Consider the following 25,983-nt stretch of genomic DNA (forward strand, 5'->3'; position numbering starts at 1 on the left):
AGCCAATATAAATCTTCCCTTTTAATTTAAAACCACTTGTCCCATCACAGCAGTCCCTTCTAATGATTCTGTCCCCTTCTTTCTTTCATCCTCCTTTTAGATTATGCATATGCAAATAATTGTGTAAGTGCAGACCATATTTATGCAAATGCCTGTGTTTGTTTATATGTATGTATAATCGCTCACCAATTCTAGTACAGCATAGCAGTCAGTCCTATAAAACAAAACAGCGTGCAGTTTGTGTGGTTAAACTCCTGAAGCTACACTGTGCTGAGCTGGAAGGCTGCTCCACAAGTGTGGTCATCCCATATGCATGAAGTGCTGTGTTGCTGCTTCAGCATTGAGAGCAACAGGCTTCTGACACAGTAGTCATCAACTTTCTATGCCGTCGGAGTCAGTGCTGACCTGGCAGGTGCTGCTGAACCATGAAAAAAAAGCTGAGAAAGGGCGTGCTGGCTGTGTTCTTCTCTGAACCCAAAGGTTTATAGAGACATGGGAAGGCACACTCCGTCATTTCTTTGTATATCTGTTGTAGGCTGGGGCGTACCTGTATACTCAGAACTTTTTTTTACTAATGCAGCAGCCTGCTCTTTGAAATGAAACATTTTCACAGTGCCTGCTTAAAGTGGTGGCTTGTCCTTCTATCCTCAGGGAGGGAAGGGAGTTGCTATGTGTAGACAGGAGTAAGTTTACATGCATCTGTGTTTCAGAAAATGTCTTCCTGCTTCTCAGGAATTTTTACCTTGTTCTTTCATTTCTTTCTCTTAAAAAATAGTTTCTCATTTAAACATTTAAGATGGGAAACTAAGGAAAAATCCAATTATTTTTGTTTCCTATTTATCGTTAAGTATGTTACATACATATATGTTAGGTATGCTAGCATTCTTCCTCCTTGTTTCATCTTCTTAATTTTTGTTTAGTAGCTAAGAATAATTGTTACATTTTTCTCTCAATTTCAAGACACTGATATTTCTTGAGGTTCTTTCCAATCTCAGATGCTGTATTTTTCTCTTATTGGCTGATGTGGTAGTGAGTGCATTTTTTTTTTCTTTCTTTCTTTCTTTTCTTTTCTTTTTTTTTCCCTGTCTTACAGATAATTTTGCCCACAGAACAGCAGTCCGGCAGGCACTAGCCAATGACAAGGAGTGGCAGGGACAATTCATCTCTCCAGCTCTGCCCCTTATAGAAAAACAGCACAATGAAGTTGCTTATCTGGTACCCTGGTGTCAGCTTGGGAAACCACCAAAGGAAGGGGGTGAGCTTATCTTCTTTTTCTGATTAAAGCTACTGATACTGACTCACTACAAAACATGGCTTAACGTTTAAACCAGGTATTACATGACTTTATAACCCCTTATGTAACAAGCACTTGTGTGTAAAAAACTATCTGGAGCCCCAGCTGTAAGATTTGAAACAAGGTGTGAATTGATAAACAAAAATGCAAGATGACCACCACACAGAAGTGCTCTGAGTGGTCATCCTGGCTTGGTTTGTCCACCATCAGTGAGAGGATGCTTCCCAGAAACGTTTAAAAAAAATGTTGTTCTGTTTTGCAGAGCTTTGTCTCATTTGTCACTTTATTTTGTTGCAACTACTTCTTGTCCATAATAGTTTAAATAACCAAATCCCCCAAATCTACTTTTCAAGGTACATAGAAGCCAAGCATAGTTAGTAGATCATAGCTTGGTCTTAGACTTCTTGTCTTTATATATTTTGTTTCTCTTTTTAGCAAGTGTGATACTAAGAGTACTGACTATACACTGACTAAGGAAAATTTGCAGACTTTGCAGTCTGCTGTGTGAGTAAAATGTAGGCCCCACTTTAGCCCCTCAGAGCATACACAGTAACCTTTGTTGTTTATTTCCCTGAGATTCTGAATTTTAAAAGCAGACTGTTTTTTCCATTAAAGTGGGGTAGCTGTCTATTCCAACACTTTATTCCATTTTAGGGTAGTTTTTTTTTTCCTCATCTCCAGCTTGTTGTTGGAGAAAAATACCAAACAATGCGTTGCAATGGGGCAGTTGTCTAGATGTCTGCTACATTGTTAGCAGTTGTGACTCAGAGTAACTATGTGAATGGAAAGGACACAAATAAGGTACCTCATAGCAGGACTATTGTTTTTTTGAGGGGGGGCTATCATGCAGTTTGTCCCCACAGTACAGAGGAAGGGAGGTTTTTCGGCAGAGCAAAGATGGTAAGCTAGTTCTGGTCTGTTGCTTTTGACTTCAAATCTTGCTGTGGCCAACTGTTGAGATTCAAAAGGGCTTACAATGTAAAAAAAACACTTCAATTCCAGAAAACATCACTAGTCTTAGAAAAGGCTGCTTTGGATAGTTCTATCAGCCATCTGAAACACACCATCAGATATGAGCGTTAGTGATTTCTGACAAGTAAATGAAACTGCCTTAAATTTTCATGCGAGCATGCCCCTTTCAGCTGGAGTGTGTGGGAATCCTTTTGTACTGCTGGGTCCTGGTACTTCTGTGTACACTGAGTTGTGCTCCTGTGATTCTTTTTGAGGTGCTGTGCAGGCTGGGCAGGAGGCAGATTCATGGCCTCTCTCCTCTACTAGCGAGGTTACCAGTACTGGTTTCACAGTAGTGAAAGCATGGCTGTGAAAGACTGAAAAATGGTGTTTAATTTCCTTCCTCGAGGTCTTCTTTTGTCTTTTCCTCTAGGTGTGTATGAATGGGTTACTTTTCAAATGAAGCCTGGTGGGCCAGCTCTGTGGGGCGAGGCATTTCAAGCTGCAATCAATGCTCACATCAACACAGGCTACACCAAGCTAATTGGTGTTTTCCACACAGAGTATGGGTTACTTAACACAGGTAACACTACTTCTGTTTCTAATACAGACTTTGGTATAGGAATGGGGAGGGAAGGTGAAAAACTTCTTGTCCTGGCTCAGGGTTGGATGGCCCGATAAGAAGTGTTGCTGTGGATCATGGAAGTCCTGTAAACAGTCCTTGAACCCAGCTTTGTTTATTCTGTTATATATTTAAGCCAAGTGGTGCAATTTTAAGATATTCTCTGATCTGTTGTTAGAGTCAAACCTTTTAGAGGCTCAGCAAAGGATCATCTCAACACATTCTTGCTTGGTGAACTGTTTCTGCTAGTTACAAGGCATCTAACACACGAGGGTGAACGGCGAGGTCTTGCATATTGCATTACAACATAACAGCAACAGTGACAAGCTGACTTTATTTCTACTTTTCAGTCCATGTGATCTGGTGGAATGAGAGCCCGGATCACCGGGCAGCGGGAAGGCACAGGGCCCATGAAGATGCCAGAGTGGTAGCAGCTGGTAAGAGATGATGGGTTTAGAGAACTCATTAGTGTTACTTCCATGCATGCTGAGAAAAGTATTGTTGTTCACTGGATTTCTTTCTTAATTAAACGTGCATTTAATTTCAGTACGGGACAGTGTCAGATTCTTGGAATCCCAGCAGAATATGCTCCTGACTCCTCTGGCATGCTCACCACTGAAGTAGCCTACTGAATGATGGTGGAAAAGCTGAGATGGATGCACTGTTGGCAAGTACCGTTGCATGGATCATCACAGTCATACCCTCACAAACTGTACGGATTTTCTTCAGAGTGAATGCAAAATGCTGACCACCAGCACAGTAAAATTCTGCACCCCTATAGTTTATGGTGATGGTCTGACATCTCCAGAAGTAGAATTCAGGTCGTATCACTTCCAACATGAAACTTAACTTTACAGATCTTTAATTTAACCCGACTTTTTAATATTTTTCTGCATAGCTGCTAGGGCCCAGTGAGTGAAATGCTCTTTTCCAAGGTCACAGCTCAGGGCAGGTAACTTTTGTAATCACTGCATGGGTATTACGTACTGGCTTAAGGAGTGCCTCCATACAGCCTCATAACACAACTACATTTTAATCAAGCTTCTCGTTGGGATGCTTTGTATTAATTCTTAGTAATGCAAAACTTCATTGTGCCTGGAACTGTGTCAAGCAGGTGCTGCAGCGTAGCTGGTTAGGTGGTGTTCTGATTGAGTCTTCCCTAATCTCAGCCCTTTAATTTTATATCCTGTAAACACTTCTTTAAGAACTGTATTTTTTCTTATTTTAATACTTCTTCAGGGTGCTAAAATTCTCTCTCTCAAATTCACCTCATCTATGTATCTTAATCTCTTTGAAATATGGTCTGCCAGACTGTTGAAAACCAAATAAATTTGTATAAAGCAAAAGTTATGGTGTTTGCCAGTCAAGCTCTTACTGTTTTGGACCTCTAGTAAAAACCATTCTGCAAGTACAGGCTTCTGCAGGCTTTGCATTTTGGGCATCCGCGGTCATGGAGCCCTTATGATGTATTTTGATTTGCTACAGCATGTAGCAGCAGAACTGAGGTTGCACAGGCTGTGAAGTTGGCTACTGTGTGTATACCAGTATGAAAGCACCCCCTGCTGAGGGACTATCCTTTAATCTCATGTTAGCTAAGATTAAGGGTATTTCAAACCTTTATGCTCAAACACAACATTTTACCTTGTCAGTGAAATTAGGTGTTGAAAATTTATAGCAAAGAGCAGTTATCAGAATGGCTGCATCTCTGTGATGGAAACATTCTGGGGCAGGTACCTGCTTTGGCTTTAACATCCAGATAGGTCTGTGATGCCTAGAAGCTCTATAGCTGAATTTGACAGTTGCACAGATTACCTTCTGCTGGATTTGTTGGAGACTTTTTTATTTAAGTAAATGTAGAAGCTTAAAGCAGTGCTTGCCTTTCAAATCTTGGATCACCTCACTTACCTACTTACCTACCTGAAAAACACATGTGCCCCATGTTAATCTGTGGATGCTAGAACTTGCCCATACAGTATGCATGAAAGTTCACACCAAACGCAAACAGGGCCACATGAACTTCTGCACAGCACTCTTCGAAAAAGTACATGCAAAAATGACACTTTACAGACCAAAGGTGCCAGAACAGCTTTATTTTTTACTTAATACAAGGCAATTAGAGTGCCTCTTAATACTTCACATAACAGTTATTAGCAAATACAAATATATATACTTTTTTTTTCCTTTAATGAAAACATCCACTTAAGGATTTAACTCAGAAATTTCAGTTGTGAAATCTCACTAGATTTTTGCAAAGTTAACAGATATTCCAGTGCAAAAATAGATCCCATTACAGATAGCATAAAGTGCTTGGAATGAAGGACCAACTACAGTTCAGGAGGCAAAGATAAGCACAAAGTGGTGGTTTAACCATAGGGGAAAAGTGTAACAACTCTGTACTGAAATACAAATGTACTATGAAGAAGGGTGCAATATTTCAACAGTAACACAGTTTAAAATAAGTTAACACCTCAGTGCAGTTCTATTATCTAGAGTAATTCACAATCATACTGTACGTGACTCGAGTGATTTTTCCCCATGCAGAACTATAAGAATAGGCAAATGGTTGTCTGAGGTTACTCCATGAGAAATCTGCGCAAGAGTTGTTTTATGCTGTCTGTTCACTATGGCTACAAACAACAAACAAAATGCACTAGAGCTGTGAAACAGTTCAGGTAACATCCACGTCTTTTTGTCACAGATATCAAACTTCCACGTGTGAGAGACTATGAGCAAGACACTCATAGGACACAGAAACCAAGAATCTCTTTTTGGCCAGCTAAGCTAAAAAAGACACTTGTTTCCTGTAAAATGAGTCATTTATATGAGCAGTTGCAAAGAGCAAACTACAGCTCTTTTAAGACCAAATATGAATCCTCCTAGAACTCGCTGTAGTTCTACATGCACTAGATCTGTGCAGTGTAAAACTTAAGCCCTTCACTTCAGCCTCTATGCTGAGATTTTCACTTAATTCTGATTTGCAATAATGATTTCTAGCAGTGGTAAGTATTCACTACATGCCATTTGTCTCACTGATGGCTTAACATATGAGCAGCCTGCTTTGAAAAGTCATGGCTGTAGCTCAGCTGCTATGGTAATTGTTCTGCACATAGAAGTTTGGTGCAGACATCCTCACGGGGGTAAGGGTGCCATAAAGGTAAAAACAAAGCATGTTTTATGTGAGGTATACCAATCCCCATCGCTCTCCTTTCTATCCCCGTAGCAATGTAATAGATAGATAAAAAATAATTAGTATGAAAAAGGCACTTCAGCAGAACATGTAGTAAGCTATTACATTATGCAAAAGTACGGCACAGCAGGGACTGGGGACTTGTGCTAAGTATTTAACTGTCCATGTAGTAAAAATGCTGAATTGGTCAATGTTATCAAGTACACCTACAAATATGTACTCAACCTTCTTAAGGTTCACTCCAGCCTCTTCACCATTGCTGGGCTGCTGTGGGCATTCACAGAAGAAAATGGTCCATGACGCATTCATGGTGGAGCATTAAAACGAGTGCAGAACTTGCACAGGTACTTAAGGCAGAGGCATGACGCACAAGAATTGCCCAGGTACTATGCTTGGGTTCATACCACATTACTGAACCTATTTCTGAATGCAAAAGCGAGACAGAGGGCACATAAGTTTATTAACAAAAGCATACTCTCCCATGGCTGTTGCACAGGATGAACAAGAATTGCTTGTTCTCACCATGTAATCTTCCCTCTACTATTATTCTGGCCTTGTAAAACTTTACAATTTGATTGATGTCATTTGTAGCTCTCCTACTTTTGAACTATCTTGTTCAAGATGAGGAGTTTTACTGACACAGTTTCTCACATGAATTAAGAGTGTGTGCTACAGTTAGGGATCACCTGCCAACTGACACTACACTGCACAACAGAAGCAGAAACTTGCACATTAATCTAATATTATACCAGCTTCCATGAGGGAAAATTTTAGGCGAACAACTTGTAGTACAGATAGTGGCTAATTGCAAGAGGGTGAAACCTGCCTGCATCATGAATGTAGCTGTTGCTGAATAGAGAGAACGAAAGCACAGCATTGCAGGCATAAAGTAAAGAAATACTTGGGCTACAAAGATCAACTGAAAGCACTTTCAATCCCTAATTATGCTACCAACCTATTCAAAGTCATATAAATAATACTGTTAAAAAAAACAAACTACATTTCTAGTTTTATCTGGCAAAGCCAGAAATGGCAACACTCTTTTGCTAAGCAGTAACTATAGATGATGGGTACCTTTCTGGTGCAAAGCAGGGGTTAAAAGAGCGGACATTACATATCTGAGTGGCATATCATGATTTAGAATTTGCTCTTGGTATTAGCAGCTGGTACAACTACTGAGTTTGCTGCTGTGGTCTGCTTTCTCACCCACTCCCTTCTGCCAGGTGTTCATGCAGCTGCTGCAGTATCTCAAAGGAGCAGGGAGAGTACTTAACTACAAGAAAACCCAGTCAGAGTAGGTTAATAGTTATGATGCTGGTGGGACAATCCTGTGCATTTGTAGGGTTCACAGTTCTGCATACCTCCATTCCAAAGTAGATGTACAGACACGATGGCCCATCTCTTGCCATCCCATCTGCACAGCACTGCTCTGTGACCACAGACATGTCACCAATTGACCTACACCAGCCTAGGCAAAGCAGCTGGTCAGGTATGCTTTCACAAACAAAGGTCACAATGCTGGTAACTTCTCTTGCTGACTGTCTTGGTGCATTCATTGCCAGCAATGGACGTAGCACCAGGGAAATCCCACTCCTGACATGCATGTTTTCAAGAGTAAAACACACATGTCTTTAATATATCAATAAATAACCACTGGCCATTATTCCTTAATGAACTGTTTTTGCAACCCTAGTAAAAACATACTGTACAGGACAAGATGCAGTGTGGTTGAAAGTCCACAGCATCTGGTGGGTGCTTTACCACAGCTTCACAGAGTTGTACTGTAATGAGCTAAGTTCAAGTCTTTCACTTGAGAACAGTACAAGACGACTCCACGAGGCACTGCCCCTAAAATGGAATTTTGGATTCATTGCATTGAATTGCATTGCATTGAATGGTTATCAGTAGAGTGTCCAGTTTGTCTCCCTCTAGCTTCTTTGGGAGTAACCTATCCCCAGGCAAAGGAAGTTTGCATTCTTCTCATTATTTCCTGGCTGAAATTGGCTCACACACAACTTTCTTTTACCTTCTCGTCTTGCAGAAAGGAATTAAGGATTGCAATGTCTACCACAGTCTGGTTTTTGTGTAATGACAGGTCCTTAGTGTGGTCATCATCACTTTGGTCCTTAGCAAAATTTACAAATACCTGCAAGAAAAAGGCCATGTCACACACTTTTCTGGATTTTCACTAATTTAGAGCATTCTATATACTGAATCCTTTCTGGATTAGTCCTGGAATTCTGTACCTAGCTTGCTGAAATGTCCTTACAAGATAGGTAAGTTGATTCATTTATTCCTACCTCACCAGAATTATGGTTTTGGCACACAGGCTACTAAAAACTTACTTGGTCAAGTGTGGTCTGAGAAACAGAGTAGTCTTCTATGTGGAGTCTCTTTTTGTTCTGGGAGAGAATACTGAATATTCTGGCCAGCGAAGATTGCGAAGACGGAAGTTGGTACTGCAGCATATTGCGATGCTTCTCCTTCAAGACACTTCCAGGGAAGGCATGCCCAAAGAATTCCTCAACTGGCTTCAAGTCTGGGTTAGCCCCTGCAATTCGCACCACTATGGTATAACCATCTCCAAACCTGTACACAAGAAGGCCAGCAGAGGAATTCGTGTAAGTGGCACTGAAACAGACATACAGCTTAGAATTCAGCAGCTTTTTTCACAGCCAGAAAGCCAATGGAAATGCTGCATTAAGGAATTAAGTCTGACTGTATCTCTCTAAAAATGCAGACTACTCTGTGATGTAAATGGTAACAAAATAGCTACCTGTTCTTTAGATGCTGGACGCTGCCCAGACACCTGAATCGCCCATTGACCATTATTGCCATTCGAGTGCACAGCGCTTCACACTCTTCCATGCTGTAGAAAGAATTAAATTTCCTTAGCTCTCGAAGGAGTGCTGGAGGGCAGAGCAGCTGAGCCAAGCTTTGGATCCAGACCCAGCAGGTACAACAGGGTTGATACTTACCTGTGAGATGTAAGAACCACTGATCTCCCCTCTTTGATAACACTCAGAGCACAGTTCCACAAGAAACGGCGTGCTTTGGGATCCATTCCTGTTGTTGGCTCATCCTGCAAAATATATATAAAAAATAGGATATGCTGTTCCATGCTACCAACAAATACCTCATCACTGAAATGACCTGGCCATTCTGGTTATGCATATTGGAAAAGATGACAGTAAGCAAGTTTGATACATTTTTTAAAATGGGAAAATAACTTATGCTCAAAAGCATGTTTGCTTATTTAAAATATGAAGAACTGAGAAGCACTATTTATTTTGCAATTATAACATATCAAAAAAGTCAGTTCTAAAACAAGCTAAACTCAGTTCAAGTTTAAAATGAGCTAGAAAACGCTGGGGGGGCATAATGTTCTGCATGCATAAAAATATTTGTGCAAGTGGTGAAGATGCTTTAACTGTTGCTAGTTTGGCATCATGTTTGAGATCTCCACTTCTCCACTGATTTTTCATGAATAGAAACCATGAGACACACTATAGTTTGAGTATACATCCAAGTAGGCTCACACAGTCCCAAATAAAGATTCCCTGTGTTTTTTGCTTATATTTAGGTGACTGATGACATTTCTAGATTTTGTTAGTCACACAATAGCCAGTCTTCATCTGTGCCTAATTTTTCTGTTTTTAGAGGAAAACATTAATGAGTTAAGGTTGCAGACTCACCAGGAATACCACAGGTGGCCCTCCAATGAGGGCTATTGCTGTGGAGAGCTTGCGCCTGTTCCCTCCACTGTAGTTGCCTGCATATTTTTCTCCATATTTCACAAGGCCCAGTTTCCGAATTGCCCATTCGCCAACCTACAAGAGACAGTACAGTATCTTCATGAGTCAATCACAGCAACATCTACACAGTGAGATTTTCTTTAGAGGTTTGGCTTTAAGATGATTTTTCAGAAGGGCCATTCATTCGAGGCTTTAATCTGGCATAGCTCTAGGTTTTGAAACACCCTATTCACCCTCAGATTAAGGTGTATAAATACTAGCCCATGAGGGCCCAAACAATCAGACAGCTGCAGCTTAGTTAGCATAGATTCATAGAATCACAGAATGTCTTGAGTTGGCAGGGACCCACAAAGATCATCGAATTCAACTCCTGGCCTCACAGGATCACACAAAATCCAAACCTTATGTGTGAGGGCAGTGTCCAAACACTCCTTGAACTACTGCAGCTTGGGGTTGTGCCCATTGCGCTGGGCAGCCAGTGCCCAGGCCAAAAGTGACGATGCAGTTCAGCATCAGCCTAGCCCTGCTAACTACTAGTGTAATGGTCTTAAGCAATACATGCTTTATCCAGCTTTTTAGGTGCTATGGGCTTGCAGCAGGGACACCGTCTCTCCTGACACACAGCAATTGGCACTATTGTGCATTTCAGCCCCTAGATATATTGGAAGGATCTGTTCATTATTGAGAAGTACATACACTGCAACTGTCAGCCACTTGTTCTTTTAGTTTAGGAACTAAAAAGTGTTTAGCAAAGAGATTCAGTTAGTATTTGCACCATAACCAGAACCAGGTCCCTGTGCTTGGAGCGCAGCATAGAGGAACCTGCCTGCAAACCTCAAAGGAGCTTGCAGTTCTCACTTGCCACTGCTCTCAGGGCTATATGGGCATACTTTGGACACCGGATCTGGAAACAGTTCTACAGAACCCAAGAACAAATGGTGAAAGCTGCTGCCAGCCCAAGGAACTGAAATTGAGAAGTGTGCTGTATGCTACTGTAAAACTGTTATTAATTGACTTACACTGTTAGTGTAAGCCTGTGTGTGAATGCTGAAACAGGAGCAATTTAATGATACAGTGTGGTCACTCAGAAAGAAGCAGATCACTATAATTTTATGTGTACTGTGGGATATGAGCATGGAAGCAGCAACAGTTTGTCACTGGGGTACTCGTATGGTGTTTCATTTACCTTGCAAACTTCCTTCTCAGGAACACCTCTGAGGAGTGCAAAGAACTCCAAGTGTTCTCGCCCTGTCAGCAGTTCATTAATAGCATCAAACTGTGGACAGTAGCCCATGTTCTGATGGACTTCTTGGATGTTCGACAGGATACTGTAAAATAAGAACACCATTAGTTATGATTTTACAAGTAAACAACATTGAGATGATAAAAAGAGGAAGGTGAATCAATGAGTCCAGAATCACTGGTTTATTAACAATTTCTAGAAGTCTGTCTTCACCAAACTCTTTTTCTTTTCTTTTTATAAATATGATATTGAAACATGACAGAGAAGGTACTCAGAAGTGACTACCAGACTAAATCCACTGTGCTAAATGGCTGTAGTACTTTAGTAGACTCAGCAAAAGGCCAAGGCCCAAGAGTTGAGATAGAAAAAAAGTGGGGTAGCATTTAAATTCGTTGGAATTGGAACAAAGACCAAGAAAGCTGAAGGAGGAAGCAGCAAAGGTTATTCTTTAAGATAAAGCAGTGAAAGATGTATCATCTTTTACCTGTTTCCTTTGAGGAAAGCTTCTCCTCCTGTTACATCTGTATCACCAGTTAGCATCTTGAAAGTGGATGACTTGCCCGCACCATTTACTCCCAGAAGTCCAAAGCACTGGGGATATAAAAAAGCAAATAAGCACTGAGAACAGGATCCAGCCCTATAGTTTTCATCACTGAGGACACTGGAAGTAACAGCCTTGACTCTCAAGATAACCTGGAAGAAGTCAGTGCATTTTCTGAATAAACTGGGCTTTCATTTTCAGCATAAATCTTCACGCTGGGAAAAAGCATCAGCTACAGCATTACCTTGGTGCAGTGTCAGGATAGTGCGTCTGTGCTAAGCTTTAGAGAGTGTCATGCTTTGATCTCTAGCCCTAAAAGGTTGCAGAGTTCTCTACCGTCTTCAATAGCAGAGAGAGACTGAGACATAAACTGCTCCAACCTCCGGGCCGTTCACTTTTGTCTAATTTGAACACCACCTGCTTCTAATTTCACTCTACTCTGTGTTGTGTGTTGCTCTTAAATAGTCGAAAAATACTGAAGCAGTAATAATGACAAAATAAGCTTACCTCTCCAGGAGGGATTCCAACACATATCCTGTCAACTGCTGGCTTTCGTTTCATTCTGTAAATCTGAAACCAGAAAAAAAACAACAATGTAAATGAGAACTATAGCTAGACTTGTACATATTTAACACTACAAATATTCTTCCCTTTTGATTCCATCAGACTTTTCTTAATGAGACTCCTGGTGGACTGCACAGTTTTGCATAAACGGGTCTTAGAAATGCAAAACCTGTTACCTTGGTCAGCTCCTTGATTTCCAGTATGTCGCTCTGTCCTCCTCCACTTATTATTCTCTGCCTTTCTCTGTTTACATCTTCATCTTCATCATTCACAGGAGGTAACTTGGCATAGACAGGCCTGTAGAGAACAACACGATAAAGCCTTGGAAGAAGATGATGGAGCTTGATATTCTCCCCGCTTCATGCCACGTACCAAGGAAAACTTTACCTGTCTGCCGTGGGAAAGTAAAGCAGACAACCTACCTGGGTTTGATGAAGAATCTGTACTGGATGAGCACAGTAATGAGGAAGAAGACTACACCCTCCACTGCCATGGCAAACAGGTTCCTTCCCACCAGGTCCCACGACAGAGGGGACACAAAACGATTCTCGCCTGCCAAGATGAGAACACGAGCATGGTCACCTTTCCAGAGCAATGGGAAATTGGTATCATTTTTTCCTGTAGAGCTCACTAATTCAGACACTGGTAGAACTGAGAGTTAGAGGAGACTGGGAACAAGCTAAACAAGTTGTGACTGTGTACACATCTCTTGCTGTAACTAAGTTGGGTCTGAGCATGTTCTCTTGGGAGAAGTTGATTGGACACTAAGAATTTGGTCTACCAAAGAAGAGCTGGCCCATATTCTCAAGAAGCACAAGGCAACTGACTCACACCTCTCATCTGCATTCCAGAAAAAAAAAAACCCACAACAGCTCTACAGAATCTTAGCCACTCCTTCCACTTAGCCTAGCGATTTTTTCCCCCATGCATCTGGATTCTAGTAACTCAAAGTTCTGGGATCTATATGCCTGATTTCTTTGGTGTTTGAAACAGCTTTAAGAGGACAGCTGAGGATACCTGCCATCTATGATAAGTTCTGTGCTGCAAATTGTGTACTTTGAACTCTTGAAAAGTCAGAAGAACAAAGGGTGTTAGTCCAGAGAAGGCTCACACAATTTCACTTACCAAATCTCTCCAGAGCATCAGCCATGGCCTGATTTTTCACCATGTCAATAAGACCCCGCCCCAGGCAGAAGTGAGGGAAGATGAGAAAGACAGACTTCAAGATGTCATTGATGTTGTTCAGCTTCTGTTAAGACAAAATTAATTTCCAGTGGGCTGTCTGAGCAGAGAAAAGCCACCACCTACTGAATGTGACATCATGTTGTGAATGACCACCTGCAGCTAGCTGGCAGCACTGCAATCCCACAAAAAAATCAGAAATTAGAAATATTCTGCCAAGAGACAGTCCCACAGCTCCTCCAGACAGTCAGTGTTCCTGCTTTGCTCAAAATGCTATTAAAGCAAGTAATCTACACCAAAGAAGAGATTTCTCCAAACATTCAGTCTAAAAGCCAAGGCCTGCAAAAAGCAACATGCAGAAAGCCTACAGCTTTAGGATAAGGGAAACTTGTGGTTACACAGACTGGTAATCTCAGTGGCTGTAGGCAGCCCCTCCATAGCCAATACTGGATGCTGTAATCCTTTTCCAGCTGGCTTAGTTCATAGGTCAGACTGACAAGAGAATCACAGAACTGTAGGGGTTGGAAGTGACCTTTGGAGATCATTAAGTCCAATCTCCTGCTAAAGTAGGTTCCCTACACAATAGGTCACATGAGAAAGCATCCAGATGGGTTTTGAATATCTCCAGAGAAAAAGACTCCACAACCTCTCTGGGTAGCTTTCTCCTGTGCTCTGTCACCCTCAGAATAGTTCTTTCTCATGTTTGTATGGAACTTCCAGTTTGTGCACATTGCCCCTTGTCCCAAATAGTGGTTACTTTACTGTTCTGCCAGGCACTTATCTTCAAGAAAGAGAGATAAAATAGGCCTTATAACAAAAGGGATCATCATCAAGGAGTGCTGCCTCATGCCCACAGGCAGGTGGTGCAATCAACAAGTTAATCCGACAGGGCTCCCTCAGAGGTACTTCCCAGTAACATGTGTCAAGCAGGACCTGCATCTTGTGTTACATACAGGCATGAGAGACACTTGGACCTTCCCCAGTAGGCATCTGGCCTTGAAAAAAACTGAAGTGAGATGCAAAAGTTCCCAATACAGTCAGTGAGATATTTATCTCTGAAAGCAAAACTGAGGACAACAAACCAGAGTGCTTGAAATGCCCTGCAGTGGATAGAAACTGCCCCACTATGGAGAACATGCAAGAAATTCAAATTAAACATGTTTAAACACATTTAAAACAGTGCAGTAAGGGTAACAAGCTGGGAGTTTGCCAGGGCAACATGGTACCAATGTGAAATTCTGCTCTGCATCAGCACAAGACAGTGAAGAGCTTCTGGGAAGACTTACGTTGTTGGTGAAGAGCTCCAGGACAAAGGTAGCCACACTACCATTGATGCCAATGAAAAGGTTCACACTAGTCAACACAACATATGCTGTGCTAGGGATTTTGAACACGAAGGAGGCTGGATACATGAGAGGAGTGATAGACCAACTGCAAGATGAAAGGCAACAACATCAGGTAAGTAATTTCCAATCTTAAGTGTTTCCCTAATCATCCTGCAGAGAAGGAATCCCTTACCCATAGAGAAACAGAAGAAGAGCAAGCACAGGCAAGTTGGAGGAGGATACATAGGACTTCTGTTGGAAGCAGATGAAGATGATGATGACAAGTGTGGCTGGAACGATGTAGTTGCACTGGAAGATGAAAAACACAGCTTTAGATTCATTTCCAGATGACAAAAAACTAATGCAGCTTTCTGCTCTGCACCAGCGTTTTTCAACATCCTTCAGAGTTCCCAAGTCTACTCACAAGGGGAAATTCATAGCAGCACGTGTAGGCAACAATGTGGTATACAAGAATTCACACTTCCTGGTCCTCTAGAAGTAGCTGATAAGACTCTTACAGGTTCTGGACATAACAGATTGAAAAGCCTACTCTGAATCAGCAGAGCAAGGGGCTATGCAAGCCAACATTCTGGGGTAGATATTTTCAAGTGACATTAAAAACGTCATTGATGCCTAATGCTGGAGCCTATGGTTCCTCTCCCATCCTCAGTTCAGTGTTTTTTTGTCCCATCTAGGTGAACTACCACCCAAGAGAGCAAAGGCAGAACAATTATCACGTGATGAATTAATGTAGTGCCCTTGCTGCACTCTACACTTCAGCAGACACTCTGTAACCACAGGATGGAGACCATTTAGAACAGCCATGGAGTATAGTCCAGCCCTTACCATATCCCAGACAAAGTTGGCCAGCCAGTAGATCACAGGCTTCACACCACTGATGAACTGCAAGTGCTTAGCCTTGCTGACACGTTCCTGAATAAGGAATACCACAAAGCTGGCAGGAACAAAGGACATGGCAAAGATCACACAGATGGAGACTAGGACATCCACAGACGTGGTCATCCTGGACAAAAAGAAGGAAAGCAAAGTGTTTGTATGCTGGTGCTGTCTCCCTTGAGACTAAATGAGGCAGTTCATGTGGGCAATGCGGAAACTCATTCTCCTTTTGCTGTTCTCAATTTGCAGGGTAAAGGATGACCATACCAGGCCATGTTACCTACAGGGGATGCTCTCCATCTGTACAGTGAAGGCAATATGCACAGCTTGTAAGTGTCTCAAAAATAGTACCACAACCTGCAGAATCTTTGGTCAAAACATCAACACAGTAGTCCTTCTCCTTTCCTCACCACCTCACCTACATAACTTTGTTTCCCACATAATGTATTTACTAGGGTTGGGATTTGTTGTTGTTTTTGCATGGTTTCGTTTCAAAGTTCAAAGGTATCTCTGACTGTCATCAGCCACTGCTGTGCTGAAAGTTTGAAGGATGTTATCTGCACACAGTTTATGACTCCTGGTTCAGACTGTAATAGTAATGAATTTGTCAGTATCTCAGTAACTTGGACTAAGACCCCAAGGCTGAGACAGTGAGCAAAACTAAACAGCATCTATCAATCTTAGTCAAATGGTAGTACTACTGAAGGACAAAAGAGATCACATCCATGGCGAGTTAAGGATGGGTCAGGTCACAATGTTGAAATTCTCCAAAAAGCATAAAATGAGAGGATTTCATTTGCTCTCAAAAATTTCAGTTTGAGCTACAGACACAGAAAGCTTGCACAACACTGAGAAACCACATTCATACAAAAAAAAAAAATAATTCCTTTTCTCTCTGTGAAATCTGGCTGCCTACAGACTCTTTGGAGAGAAACTACTGCAGCTCTGAGAACATAGTAGCGTGAAAACAGTGTGAAACAGCAGTGGTGACAGGCTGTTTCATATCACAGAATCACAGATATTTACTTATACATTGACAGCCGAACATATTTACTACAAGCTACATAATAAAGAGTAAGCAACTTCTGCACTTACATAACTAGTGCTCACTCTTATGTTTTGGCTACTCATCCTCCTCGAGTAGTAAGGAGTTAAACTAGAGTAAAAAAGTAGTGCTGGTTTATGAGCAAGTGCTCAATAGCACATGCTGCAGCTTGTCCAGAAAACAGACACTAAGGCCCACATGGTAGAATCTCAGTGCCATCAGCTACTGACTGCCCATCAATGACACTACAGCATTTCTCGCATTGCCAGGTTCCAGTAATCACCAGCTGATTATCCCAAATCCAATTGTATTCACATTAGGACTTACAGGGCCACTTCAGAGAGCTGCTGCTTAGTCAAGTTGAGTGGGTGATTGAAGGCAGTAATCCCATAAGCACTAGGGTTTTTGCCCTGCTGCAGGTTGGCCCGAAGAATGGCATTGTTGATCACATTCACGAAGGAGGCAATGGCATGCCAACCCTTGTTGTTGAACCACACCTGCAAGAGACCATATCAGTGTCAGAAAGGCATAAGGTATACCAGTTTTCCCTCTTGAACTTCTATCTTTTAATTTCTATCTTATAACTTCTTTCTATCTATTTCCACATACTTCGCTCAGGGACTGGGCATATAGTTTGACCAATAACTATCAGAGGTTTCTGGGAGGAAAAGTATGCTCCTCAAAACAAAACCACTGATCCTGCACAGAACTCCTTCTGGACTTCTGACTTTTGGACTTCTGATTTCTTAGGAGAAACAGATTTTAGGGAAATCAAGAATAATACAAGCTGTATTTTCTCCAATAGCAAACAATTTAAATGTAGAGAGCTCTAGTCTGCACAATTGCCTATGGCAAACTGCTGGGGCTTTGCTACCTAGAAATAACCCAAGGTTACCAGAGCTTGAAACAGAAGGCAGAGCAGTGAGGGTGGTTGATTTACCTTCACATTGTTCTTTGTGTCCAGTCCTTTCATGAAACTTGCCAAGTTGTTGAGAAACCGATCTCCAGAACTCCCCTGTAAACAGTAAAAAGACAGTTACTTCTTTAATAGTACCTTCCCTGCTATCCTGGACTCTGGGAATCACACTAGGTTTTTCACAGCTCTAACAGTATTCTTTCAAGTCTACAGCCAGTATATTCAAAGACAGAGGTGGTAAGAAGGCTAAGAAAGCACAGCTTTCTTCTTTCCCTATACCTTTCTGCAATCCCACCAGTAGCAGAGGTCAGCCTTAGGCCTGTTCTTTTTTTCGTTTTTTTTTTTTCTGTTCTGCCCCAGGGACAAATATTAACCAGGACTGCAGGTAACCTCCAGAGACAATGGAGCTTAGAGGCAGTCTCAGAAGAAAGCGGTGGCCCAGATTATTTTCTGAGGTAGGACAAACTTAGCACAGAAGCACTGAAGTGAGGTTTTAGAAGAGCTAGCAACAACTTGTTAATTCCCTTAAGACAGCCCTCCCCGTCCTGCCAAAAAAAACTTGGAGGTGGCAGTTATTTCCATTGTTACTTCCACTGGCTTTCAGCTGGTGTCAGGGAGAACTTGTTCTTTAAAAAGAAAGGTTGTGCAAATGTCAGATATGTGTGGTCCTGAGCCTTTTGCTGCTCTCAAACACTCAGCCCAGAAAACCTCACCTTAGAGTTGATGGGCAGAAGCTACTGGAAATCTAACTAATACAAACACTCTTCTGTTATAGTTTTCAAGTCATCTCCCAAATAACAGAATTCTGTCATGAAAGCAATCTGGATTTATGGAAACAGCTACTCACCTGTGCTAGCTCCAAGATCTTCTTCACCTGTTTAATGGCATCAGTGACTTCATTGCTTGGAGGAAGCACATGGGAACTTCTGGCTCCCAAGGAAAAGCCTCCATACCTAGGAGTACAGATAGAGTGTGAAGACCAAAGTACACATTCAGCTCCAGGAAAGACCACTTCTCCCTCTCTAGTTGTCTCCTTTTTTTGCACCATAACTGAGGCACATGTCTCCAGTCTTACAAAAAGAGCAAAGTATGATCTTTCCACACTGCTTTTGAGCCCTGCTGTCTCTGCTCCTTATTTTTGAGGTTAAATACTCAGCTTATGACTACAATGCTCTGTCTGCAATGACACAGACAGTCTTTATTGAATGCAGCTGTCCTGCTGCCTGTTCAGGCAAAGCAGAGCATCTCCCTGCTTCCCTTGGTTGGGAACAATATCTCCTATGGGACAATATTGCTATTGCAAATCTTTTACTGCTCCCCACATAAGGCAGCAGGATTTTCAGCAATGTTCCTTAGGGTTGTTCCAGCTTATCCTTAACAGTGCCCCCAGACACTGAACAGTTGAGAGCCACATATAATAAACACTGCTTAGTGGTTAGTGGACATACACAAGTTAGAGAAAAAGCACTAACTCACCTGAACTCATTCACCCAGATTTTATTCTTTAAACTGCCAAGAGAGAAAAGAAACCAGATGTTATGTATGGAAGAGACAACTGCTACTACTGCTTCAGGCACAGCCGGGGAAAAGACTGCAGCATTCCCTCACATCTGGCACATACGTTTAAGATCCCTTCCCACCCAAACCGTTTTATCACTCTGCCTGGGTAGGACTCTGCATCTCTGGGTATGCACCCAGACTTATCCATCACTCTGCCTGCAAGGCTCAGGACATGCCATCTCTGTTCCCCAGAGCTGTCATGTCATCACTATGAAGCAGGAACACTTGAATTACGTATAGATCAAGATAGTTTCAGCTGAGTAGGTCTGGCCAACTGCTGAAAAGTATGCACTGCCCAGGCCTATTTGTCTGAGTTATGCAGCATTCTATTGACAGTAAGCTGTATTTGTTGCAGATGTAGGAGACAGGATGTGTTTATCAGTTACCTTTTCCCAATGATCTGCGCGTAGGTCTTCACTAGATAGTCTGATATATTGCGACCTGTCAGATTCTGGAGGATGTCAGCAGTGTCTTGTTCTCGCTGGCATCACCAGGGAAACAGAGATAAATGCCCATTAGAAAATGCAGCCACCAAATCAGATAGACTGTGCTCAGTTCTGCCCACAGTAACCAGACCCAGCCACTCTGCTCTCCAGAACCATCTCTCACTTCAGGACCACTAAGATCCATCCTACCTGTGGGGGTGGCAGTCCGCCTGCGCCAGGGGGACACACAGGTAGCATCTTCTTGATCTTCTCATTGCTGCACTCGCAAGATGGAGAAGGGTTTTCCATGCTCCAGTTGCCTCTCAAGATTTCCAGGACTGAGTCTGGGACTGAAGCAGTGGTCCATTCCTTCTGTCCCACAATGCAAGGAGTGTCTCTGTGGTAGGACAGAAGCAAGGCAAATGCACTTTTAAAAAGAACAGTGGTGGCTTTTGCTTAATAGTAACTTAAGTAACAGATGCCACTGTACTCAGGACAAGAAGCAGGCTGCAGGACAAACGGAGCTAGACATCACTGAAACAAACAGCTCAGAATAAAAGACCAGGTTTTAACAGATCCTAGTGTTAAAGTGATTGAGTCTGCTCAACACTGAGTTGTGCTGGATACTCTCCCCAGTCTTACAGCAAACAGAGTGCTTCACTTCAGTCCCAGCACACATTGCATTTAGAGCTGAGAGAAGACTGCAGCAGACAGCTGCTTCTTGGATGGCCTCTCTGCCCCAGGGACATCAAAACATAGCTCTCCCTCAAGGCAGCCTTAGAGGGCAGATGATTTGCAGCCTTCTCCTGGAACCCACAGCCAAGTAATTCAGCTCCTACGTCTGCTTTGGAAATGACAAATTACTTCTCCACAACTGGTCAACATTTAGGACAAAGGGTTCCAACCTTCTTCTCCACTGTCCTATGATGATGAGCTGTGGTTCTTCCAGCCTAAGCACAGACTATCCCAGGCTGTATATTCTATCTGCACAAGCAACCAGATCTCCAGTTATTTGCCCAAGGCCATGCAACAAGACAGTGTCAGAGCTTGGAAATACTGCAAACGCTGCTGGCTCTCCATGCTGTCCACTGGTATTTGTGGGGGTGTTAACCAGGGTTTCTAGTGCAGTCAGAAATAGGATTGTGTGAATAGCTAGTCAAAAGCATACAGCAACACTATTAGGTCCTATTCTTCATTCAGAACCAAACAGTAATTTGAGGGAGAGACTATCATCTTTGTTCCTTCTCTGTCAGTGAGGACTTGTACCCAGATCTCACTTTCTTGCTGTGCTAAGTGCCAGCAACTTTCCTGAAGATCCCAAATAGAAAAAAAGGGGAATGCAAATACAGGCCTTTTGGTTTAAATCTTGTCCTGGCTATGCTTAATTATTAAACCCTGAATCTGGCTTAATCTACTGGCTGACCAGAAGCCAAGGCTGGGCTTCTCCTTTGAGCACTGAGTTCTACTTACGGGATGGAGTGTCCCTGCATACAGCGTGTTCCAAAGCCAGGTTTATTGAGAAGGGCATCCAAAAGCTTCTGGGTGCCTGCATCTTCTGGAGCATCATTACTATGGATACAGTAGAGAAATATCACCAGGTCAGTGGGATAACAGGCATACAACAAAAACATCAGCAGAGCAAAGCTGAGAAAACAGTGAAAAACCTCAGGAAAAGAATATGGGTAGAAATTAAAGTATGAAGAACACTTGGACTATGAGCACTCATCTTTGTTTTTTTTGTGTGTGCACAGTATCACTAGACTCATAGCACCATAAAGAAATTGAAAAGGCCTTGCTAGTAGTTAGGATAGGTATTTAAAGTTTTAAGAAAAAAAAAATACTATGATACCTTTAAAATGTACTTCTGCGCTAACCACAGAAAGCAAGTTTAAAAAATCAGATAAAGAATTCAGTACTCAGTAACTAAGTTCAGCAGAGGAGAAAAGAACTTTAGGATTTAGCATCAATTCTGAGCCACAAGGAACATACCTAATAAAAGTATACTGCTCATCATACATCCAGGGCTGTAATTCCAGGCTGGGATACTTCCCAAAGGGAGGAACAATCAGACTGAACATGAGAGCAATACAGACAAAGACAGCTGGCAGCACAATCTGAAATTACAAGGAGAGAGTGAGCCTATTTTATTAAGGCGAACATTCCAGAGGCATCATTAGCTTCAAGCGATTCAATAGCTCAAGACTTTTCCAGCTTCCAAATAAAATCTTTGCTACAGGACTAGAGGGAATGCCCTCAAGTTGAGCCAGGGGAGGTTGAGGATGCCAAGAAACATTTAATCTCTGAATGAGCAGTCAGGCACTGGAATGAGTTGCCCACGTTGGTGGTCAAGTCACCATCCCTGGAAGTGTTTCAGAAACATTTAGACGTTGTAATAAGGGACATGGGTTAGTGGGGAAATATATGTGATAGGTGGATGGTTGGACTGGATGATCTTAGAGGTCTTTTCCAACCTGGGTGACTTATCAAGGCATCTCTAGACACCAAGGCAAGGCTTATCATCAGCCCTGAACAACTCAGCCTCCACATGCTAGAGACTTTGGATTTGAACCTCACCCGCACCTTTCCCATGCAAGAATAGCAAGCAACCATTTGGTTATAAGATTTTCACTTGCACAAGCTCCTTTTTGTTCAGATATGTCAGTGCAGACCAGTTTTGGTGATGGGTTCTTCTGAGGTTTTCTTTCTGCTTTCAACCCTTAACAAAGCATGTGGTCCAGAGCTGTCCTTTCTGAGGGGACCTTGCACATGTTGGATGATTTTACCTGAGCAAAGAAGCCCTTCCGGCTTCTCTTGGCAATAAGCAGCCTCTTCCACAACAGAGCCACAAATTGTTGCTGGGAGAGCTTCCAGCCCTTCATCTGGTAGGAACCTTTTCCATCCATGCCACTGAGAAAGTCCGTCTCTCTGGATTCTGCTAGCAAGAAGCGAGAAAGAACTCTTAGTTGCAAGCCCACAGAGATATTCCCTTAGAACTTCTGTGCTGAATTAACAAGGTGAAGGCTGGACCAACTACTTTCACTTATCGAAAAAGAGAGCAACAAGCAGAGAAAGCAACAGAAATTCACAAAACAGCATTTACATCTTTATCTTTCTGAGTCTTAGCAGGAGGATGGAACAGGCACTGCTGGATACTGCATTGCCCATGATTTCTGAAGGCAAATAAAACACTACGCCTTTGTCACTCTCAGCCTTGTAATCTGCACTATTTGTAATGTGAAAGAGTGTTCACAAGAAGAAAATAGGCTTGAGAACCAGCAAGACCTGGATCAATGTCTGAATCATTAGGATCAAATGCATCATCTTCGGTAAATGGACGAAGGCAGCTCTGTCTGTCTCCAAATGCACGCCTGTTCCTTCTGGCAGGCAATGTCCCATCTGAAAATAAAGCAGTAATGGTTAGCTGAACTGCTTCCATTTATCTCCAATTAGTACCAGAAAAAGCAAAGCAATATCATTTTCATTTTACGTGACCTTCCATCTGTGGACTGAGAAGCTGAGTTGGAGTGATTCCAGTCAGGAAAAGCTAAAACCATGACTGCTACTCTGTGAGCTCATATGGTTTATGCATCAATTTTCACATTCTGTCCTAGAAGTTTCTTCCAGTGCTATGGACATTTATTTATTTATTTTTATTTAGCCACAGAAACTCAAGGCTGCTCTCACTCAAGGAAAATACTTGCTTAATATGCATGTGACGCCAATTACAGTTCACTAGCATTAATTTTTCAGGAAATGCTCAAGAGCACTGAGCTACCCTCAGAAAAAGAGAAAGTCAGACAGCACTGTGATGTGGCCCTGCCAGTAATTTTTCCTACTCTTCAGAGTAGATGGTGTGACTCAAATTCACAATACCTCAAACACTAGAACCTCTCCATGTGAGTAGGCAGAAGGCAACAGTACACAAACACACCTAAAACATACTAAGAACAACTGTTCTAGGTCATAAAAAAAATCTCACTGCAGAAGAGTTCCAGTTCAGCCACAACTAAGGACTGTCACACCAAGGCAGGTGTCACTGTATAGCTGGACACACCTCTATGTAAAGGTCACTCACCTGTTCAAATATAGTTACCAAGGCCAGGAACACTCCTCATTTGATATACCCATTAGATTCTTTCCTACCCAGGTAGCTAATGCCTGCATTGAGACCTTACTGCTGTAATTTCTAGACTTTGTCAGCCATGTGCTTAAACAAATGACAGTATCTCTCCCTTAAGTCTCCTTCAACCCCACAGAAACAACAACACTCACCTGAGGTTTCTGCATCCACACCACTATCATCAGCCACTTTGAGGAAGATCTGAAAGACCATGGTAAGTGTCAGTTAAAATTAGAAGGGAAGCAATAGTGTGATGACTCCTTCAGGAAATGCCATGAGAGAGCCCAAGATTGATGTGTGAAGCATGAGAACAGATACAGGATTTATTCCCTGGGTTATGGGAGCATGAACTTCCTTTCTGGCTTTCAGAAGCATAGCCTGAAACTACACAGCAGCTGTTTCTCCTTTCCAAAATCAGTTCTCAGTATATCTTAAATACAAGCTATTTCCTATGTCTGAAAGAGACTCTGGTACTAAATTTGTCAGTTAAAACAGTCACAAATAACAGTCCTACACAGTCCTCTGACAAGGGCCTATGGCTATTGGGTTTTTCTATAGAACAATCTCGAGTATCAAAAATGCACGCTTTCAGTTAAGTGCAGTACAAAGCATCCCTAAAAATACCTCAGAAGTGTTTACATAGTTATTATAAACCAATCTGGGGCTAACCTTTACATGACATCTCAGTGGTGTGCACTTGAGTACAAAGGACCTATGCTTGTCTATATTACATTTTCATTTTTAATGCACATGCTTTAATGGTGCAGAAGAGAATCAATTTTGGAGAGGAGCACAGAGCTGCCTGCTCCACAACAAACAGGCAGATATTTACAGGAAGACAGTTTTTTTCTTACTTTTGCCATGATTCATTTTCCCTAGTTCAAGTGGAAAAAAGAAGCTCACTCACCTCCTCCAAGGTGGTCTCAGAAATGCCATAGCTGGAAATGCCAAGATCAGAAAGACGGTCATCAATTTCATGGAACAGCTCAACAAAAGCTCCCTCTTTAGCAGCTTTGTACGGCAAGATATAGGTTAACTCATGACCGATGTCCTCAACAAGTCTTGCCTCAGGGACGTGTTTTGTAATGAGATTTGAAATTGCAGAGACATCTAGAAGAACCAAAAGAAAAGGTGATGTTTAACTTTTTACTCCGTTCATCACGTGGAAAAAGAGCTCAGTCTGAAAAACCCTGTCAGAAGGAAAGGAAGCAAAATGGGACAACTTTGGAAAGCAGCTTGTTTCTATGGAAAATATGGGTTCTTTTCACATTCAGCAAAGGCTTGGACCCAAGCCTGGCTATTGTTTTTATTTGAAGAATTTGAGAGACTTTTTACATGCTACTGGCAGACCTGCAAATCATACTGATAGCAGGTGTAGTAACTATACCATCTTCGATAGACAAAATGAACTCAAAGTGGCTTATTAGACAAAAATGTTACAATATTTATGGATTTAAAATTACAGTGTCTGTGATCTTGATAAGTAAGCCTCTGCAATGCTACAATAATTGGACAAAATTGAGGCTATTGTTAAAGGTCAAAGAAGGAACAATGCTATCACAGGGACCGAATACCATACTCTTTTTCCAAGCCTCACCTATTGTCAGGGTGTCACTTTCATGGTCACTGCCAAGGCCAGCATCAGAGCTGCTCTGGGAGACGCTGTCATCCTGGTCACAAAAGAGGAGATAACCAGTAAAAAAATGTTAGTTTAGTTAGAAAACAGGCATGTCTGGATGCTATAATCTTTGTAACTCTAAGCAAATGCTGCAGCATGCTGTATACTCTACAGAAGAGTCTGAAAGTAAAGTCCTTTCCACAGCACTAAAATACACACAAGAAGTCACAGCAGTAGGCATAAGTGTTAGAGAAGTGAGCATTTCTTTTATCCTGTCTCTCTCCAAACAGCTTTGGAAACAATGGCTTTGAAAGAAATTATAATGGAGGCATACATTCCATGCAACTGTTTAAGTAGATGTGGTCTGCCATAGTACCTATGAAAGAAAGCAAAATTTCTTTTAAAGAGATTTCTCTTCAATACATTCTGCTACGTAAAATCTTAACTGCTGCTTCCTTTAAGTCTAAAATTTCACACATGAAAGACCAATATAACCAGGAAGAGTTTGCTGTACCTTCTTCAGATAGGACACTGTGCTGCTGCTGTTTCGACAGGAGCTCAGAGAGGAATCCACATCTTTCTTGACAAGGGTCAAGTAATAGCCCGTTCCCAGTTGGTTCTTCAGAAAAAGAGAAGAACCAACGCAGCAGAGCTTGCCATGAGAAATGATGGCAATTCGATCCCCCAGTATGTCTGCCTCATCCATGTGGTGTGTGGAAAGAATGATAGTGCGGCCTG

At 42.0% G+C, this 25,983-nt stretch overlaps 2 protein-coding genes across 2 annotated transcripts in view; one reads left to right on the plus strand and one right to left on the minus strand.

Annotated features, from left to right (window-relative positions):
• NIPSNAP3A (nipsnap homolog 3A) overlaps window positions 1-4,217 on the plus strand; it is a 7,610-nt gene extending 3,393 nt beyond the window's left edge. Inside the window, exons 2-5 of the mRNA XM_031557350.1 lie at window positions 1,094-1,255; window positions 2,679-2,828; window positions 3,218-3,304; window positions 3,415-4,217. Coding sequence (XP_031413210.1) covers window positions 1,094-1,255; window positions 2,679-2,828; window positions 3,218-3,304; window positions 3,415-3,491 — 476 coding nt within the window. The 3' untranslated portion in view covers window positions 3,492-4,217. The remainder of the gene's footprint in view (window positions 1-1,093; window positions 1,256-2,678; window positions 2,829-3,217; window positions 3,305-3,414) is intronic.
• Window positions 4,218-4,937: 720 nt separating this feature from the next.
• The window catches only part of ABCA1 (ATP binding cassette subfamily A member 1), an 83,058-nt gene continuing 62,012 nt past the window's right edge, over window positions 4,938-25,983 (minus strand). The window contains exons 23-50 of the mRNA XM_010725981.3: window positions 25,760-25,980; window positions 25,225-25,297; window positions 24,535-24,737; window positions 23,780-23,828; window positions 22,790-22,903; window positions 22,291-22,439; window positions 21,497-21,621; window positions 20,978-21,076; window positions 19,718-19,904; window positions 19,469-19,563; window positions 18,999-19,031; window positions 18,370-18,475; window positions 17,547-17,621; window positions 16,934-17,103; window positions 15,511-15,688; window positions 14,858-14,973; window positions 14,626-14,770; window positions 13,283-13,406; window positions 12,580-12,709; window positions 12,334-12,454; window positions 12,101-12,163; window positions 11,537-11,643; window positions 10,996-11,137; window positions 9,750-9,884; window positions 9,033-9,136; window positions 8,831-8,923; window positions 8,400-8,643; window positions 4,938-8,200 (exon numbers count right to left, since the gene is read on the minus strand). Of these exons, the coding sequence (XP_010724283.1) occupies window positions 8,060-8,200; window positions 8,400-8,643; window positions 8,831-8,923; window positions 9,033-9,136; window positions 9,750-9,884; window positions 10,996-11,137; window positions 11,537-11,643; window positions 12,101-12,163; window positions 12,334-12,454; window positions 12,580-12,709; window positions 13,283-13,406; window positions 14,626-14,770; window positions 14,858-14,973; window positions 15,511-15,688; window positions 16,934-17,103; window positions 17,547-17,621; window positions 18,370-18,475; window positions 18,999-19,031; window positions 19,469-19,563; window positions 19,718-19,904; window positions 20,978-21,076; window positions 21,497-21,621; window positions 22,291-22,439; window positions 22,790-22,903; window positions 23,780-23,828; window positions 24,535-24,737; window positions 25,225-25,297; window positions 25,760-25,980 (3,542 nt within the window). The 3' untranslated portion in view covers window positions 4,938-8,059. The remainder of the gene's footprint in view (window positions 8,201-8,399; window positions 8,644-8,830; window positions 8,924-9,032; window positions 9,137-9,749; window positions 9,885-10,995; window positions 11,138-11,536; window positions 11,644-12,100; window positions 12,164-12,333; window positions 12,455-12,579; window positions 12,710-13,282; window positions 13,407-14,625; window positions 14,771-14,857; window positions 14,974-15,510; window positions 15,689-16,933; window positions 17,104-17,546; window positions 17,622-18,369; window positions 18,476-18,998; window positions 19,032-19,468; window positions 19,564-19,717; window positions 19,905-20,977; window positions 21,077-21,496; window positions 21,622-22,290; window positions 22,440-22,789; window positions 22,904-23,779; window positions 23,829-24,534; window positions 24,738-25,224; window positions 25,298-25,759; window positions 25,981-25,983) is intronic.

The sequence above is a fragment of the Meleagris gallopavo genome, chromosome Z, assembly GCF_000146605.3.
Source record: "Meleagris gallopavo isolate NT-WF06-2002-E0010 breed Aviagen turkey brand Nicholas breeding stock chromosome Z, Turkey_5.1, whole genome shotgun sequence".
NCBI classification, from domain to species: Eukaryota; Metazoa; Chordata; class Aves; order Galliformes; family Phasianidae; genus Meleagris; species Meleagris gallopavo.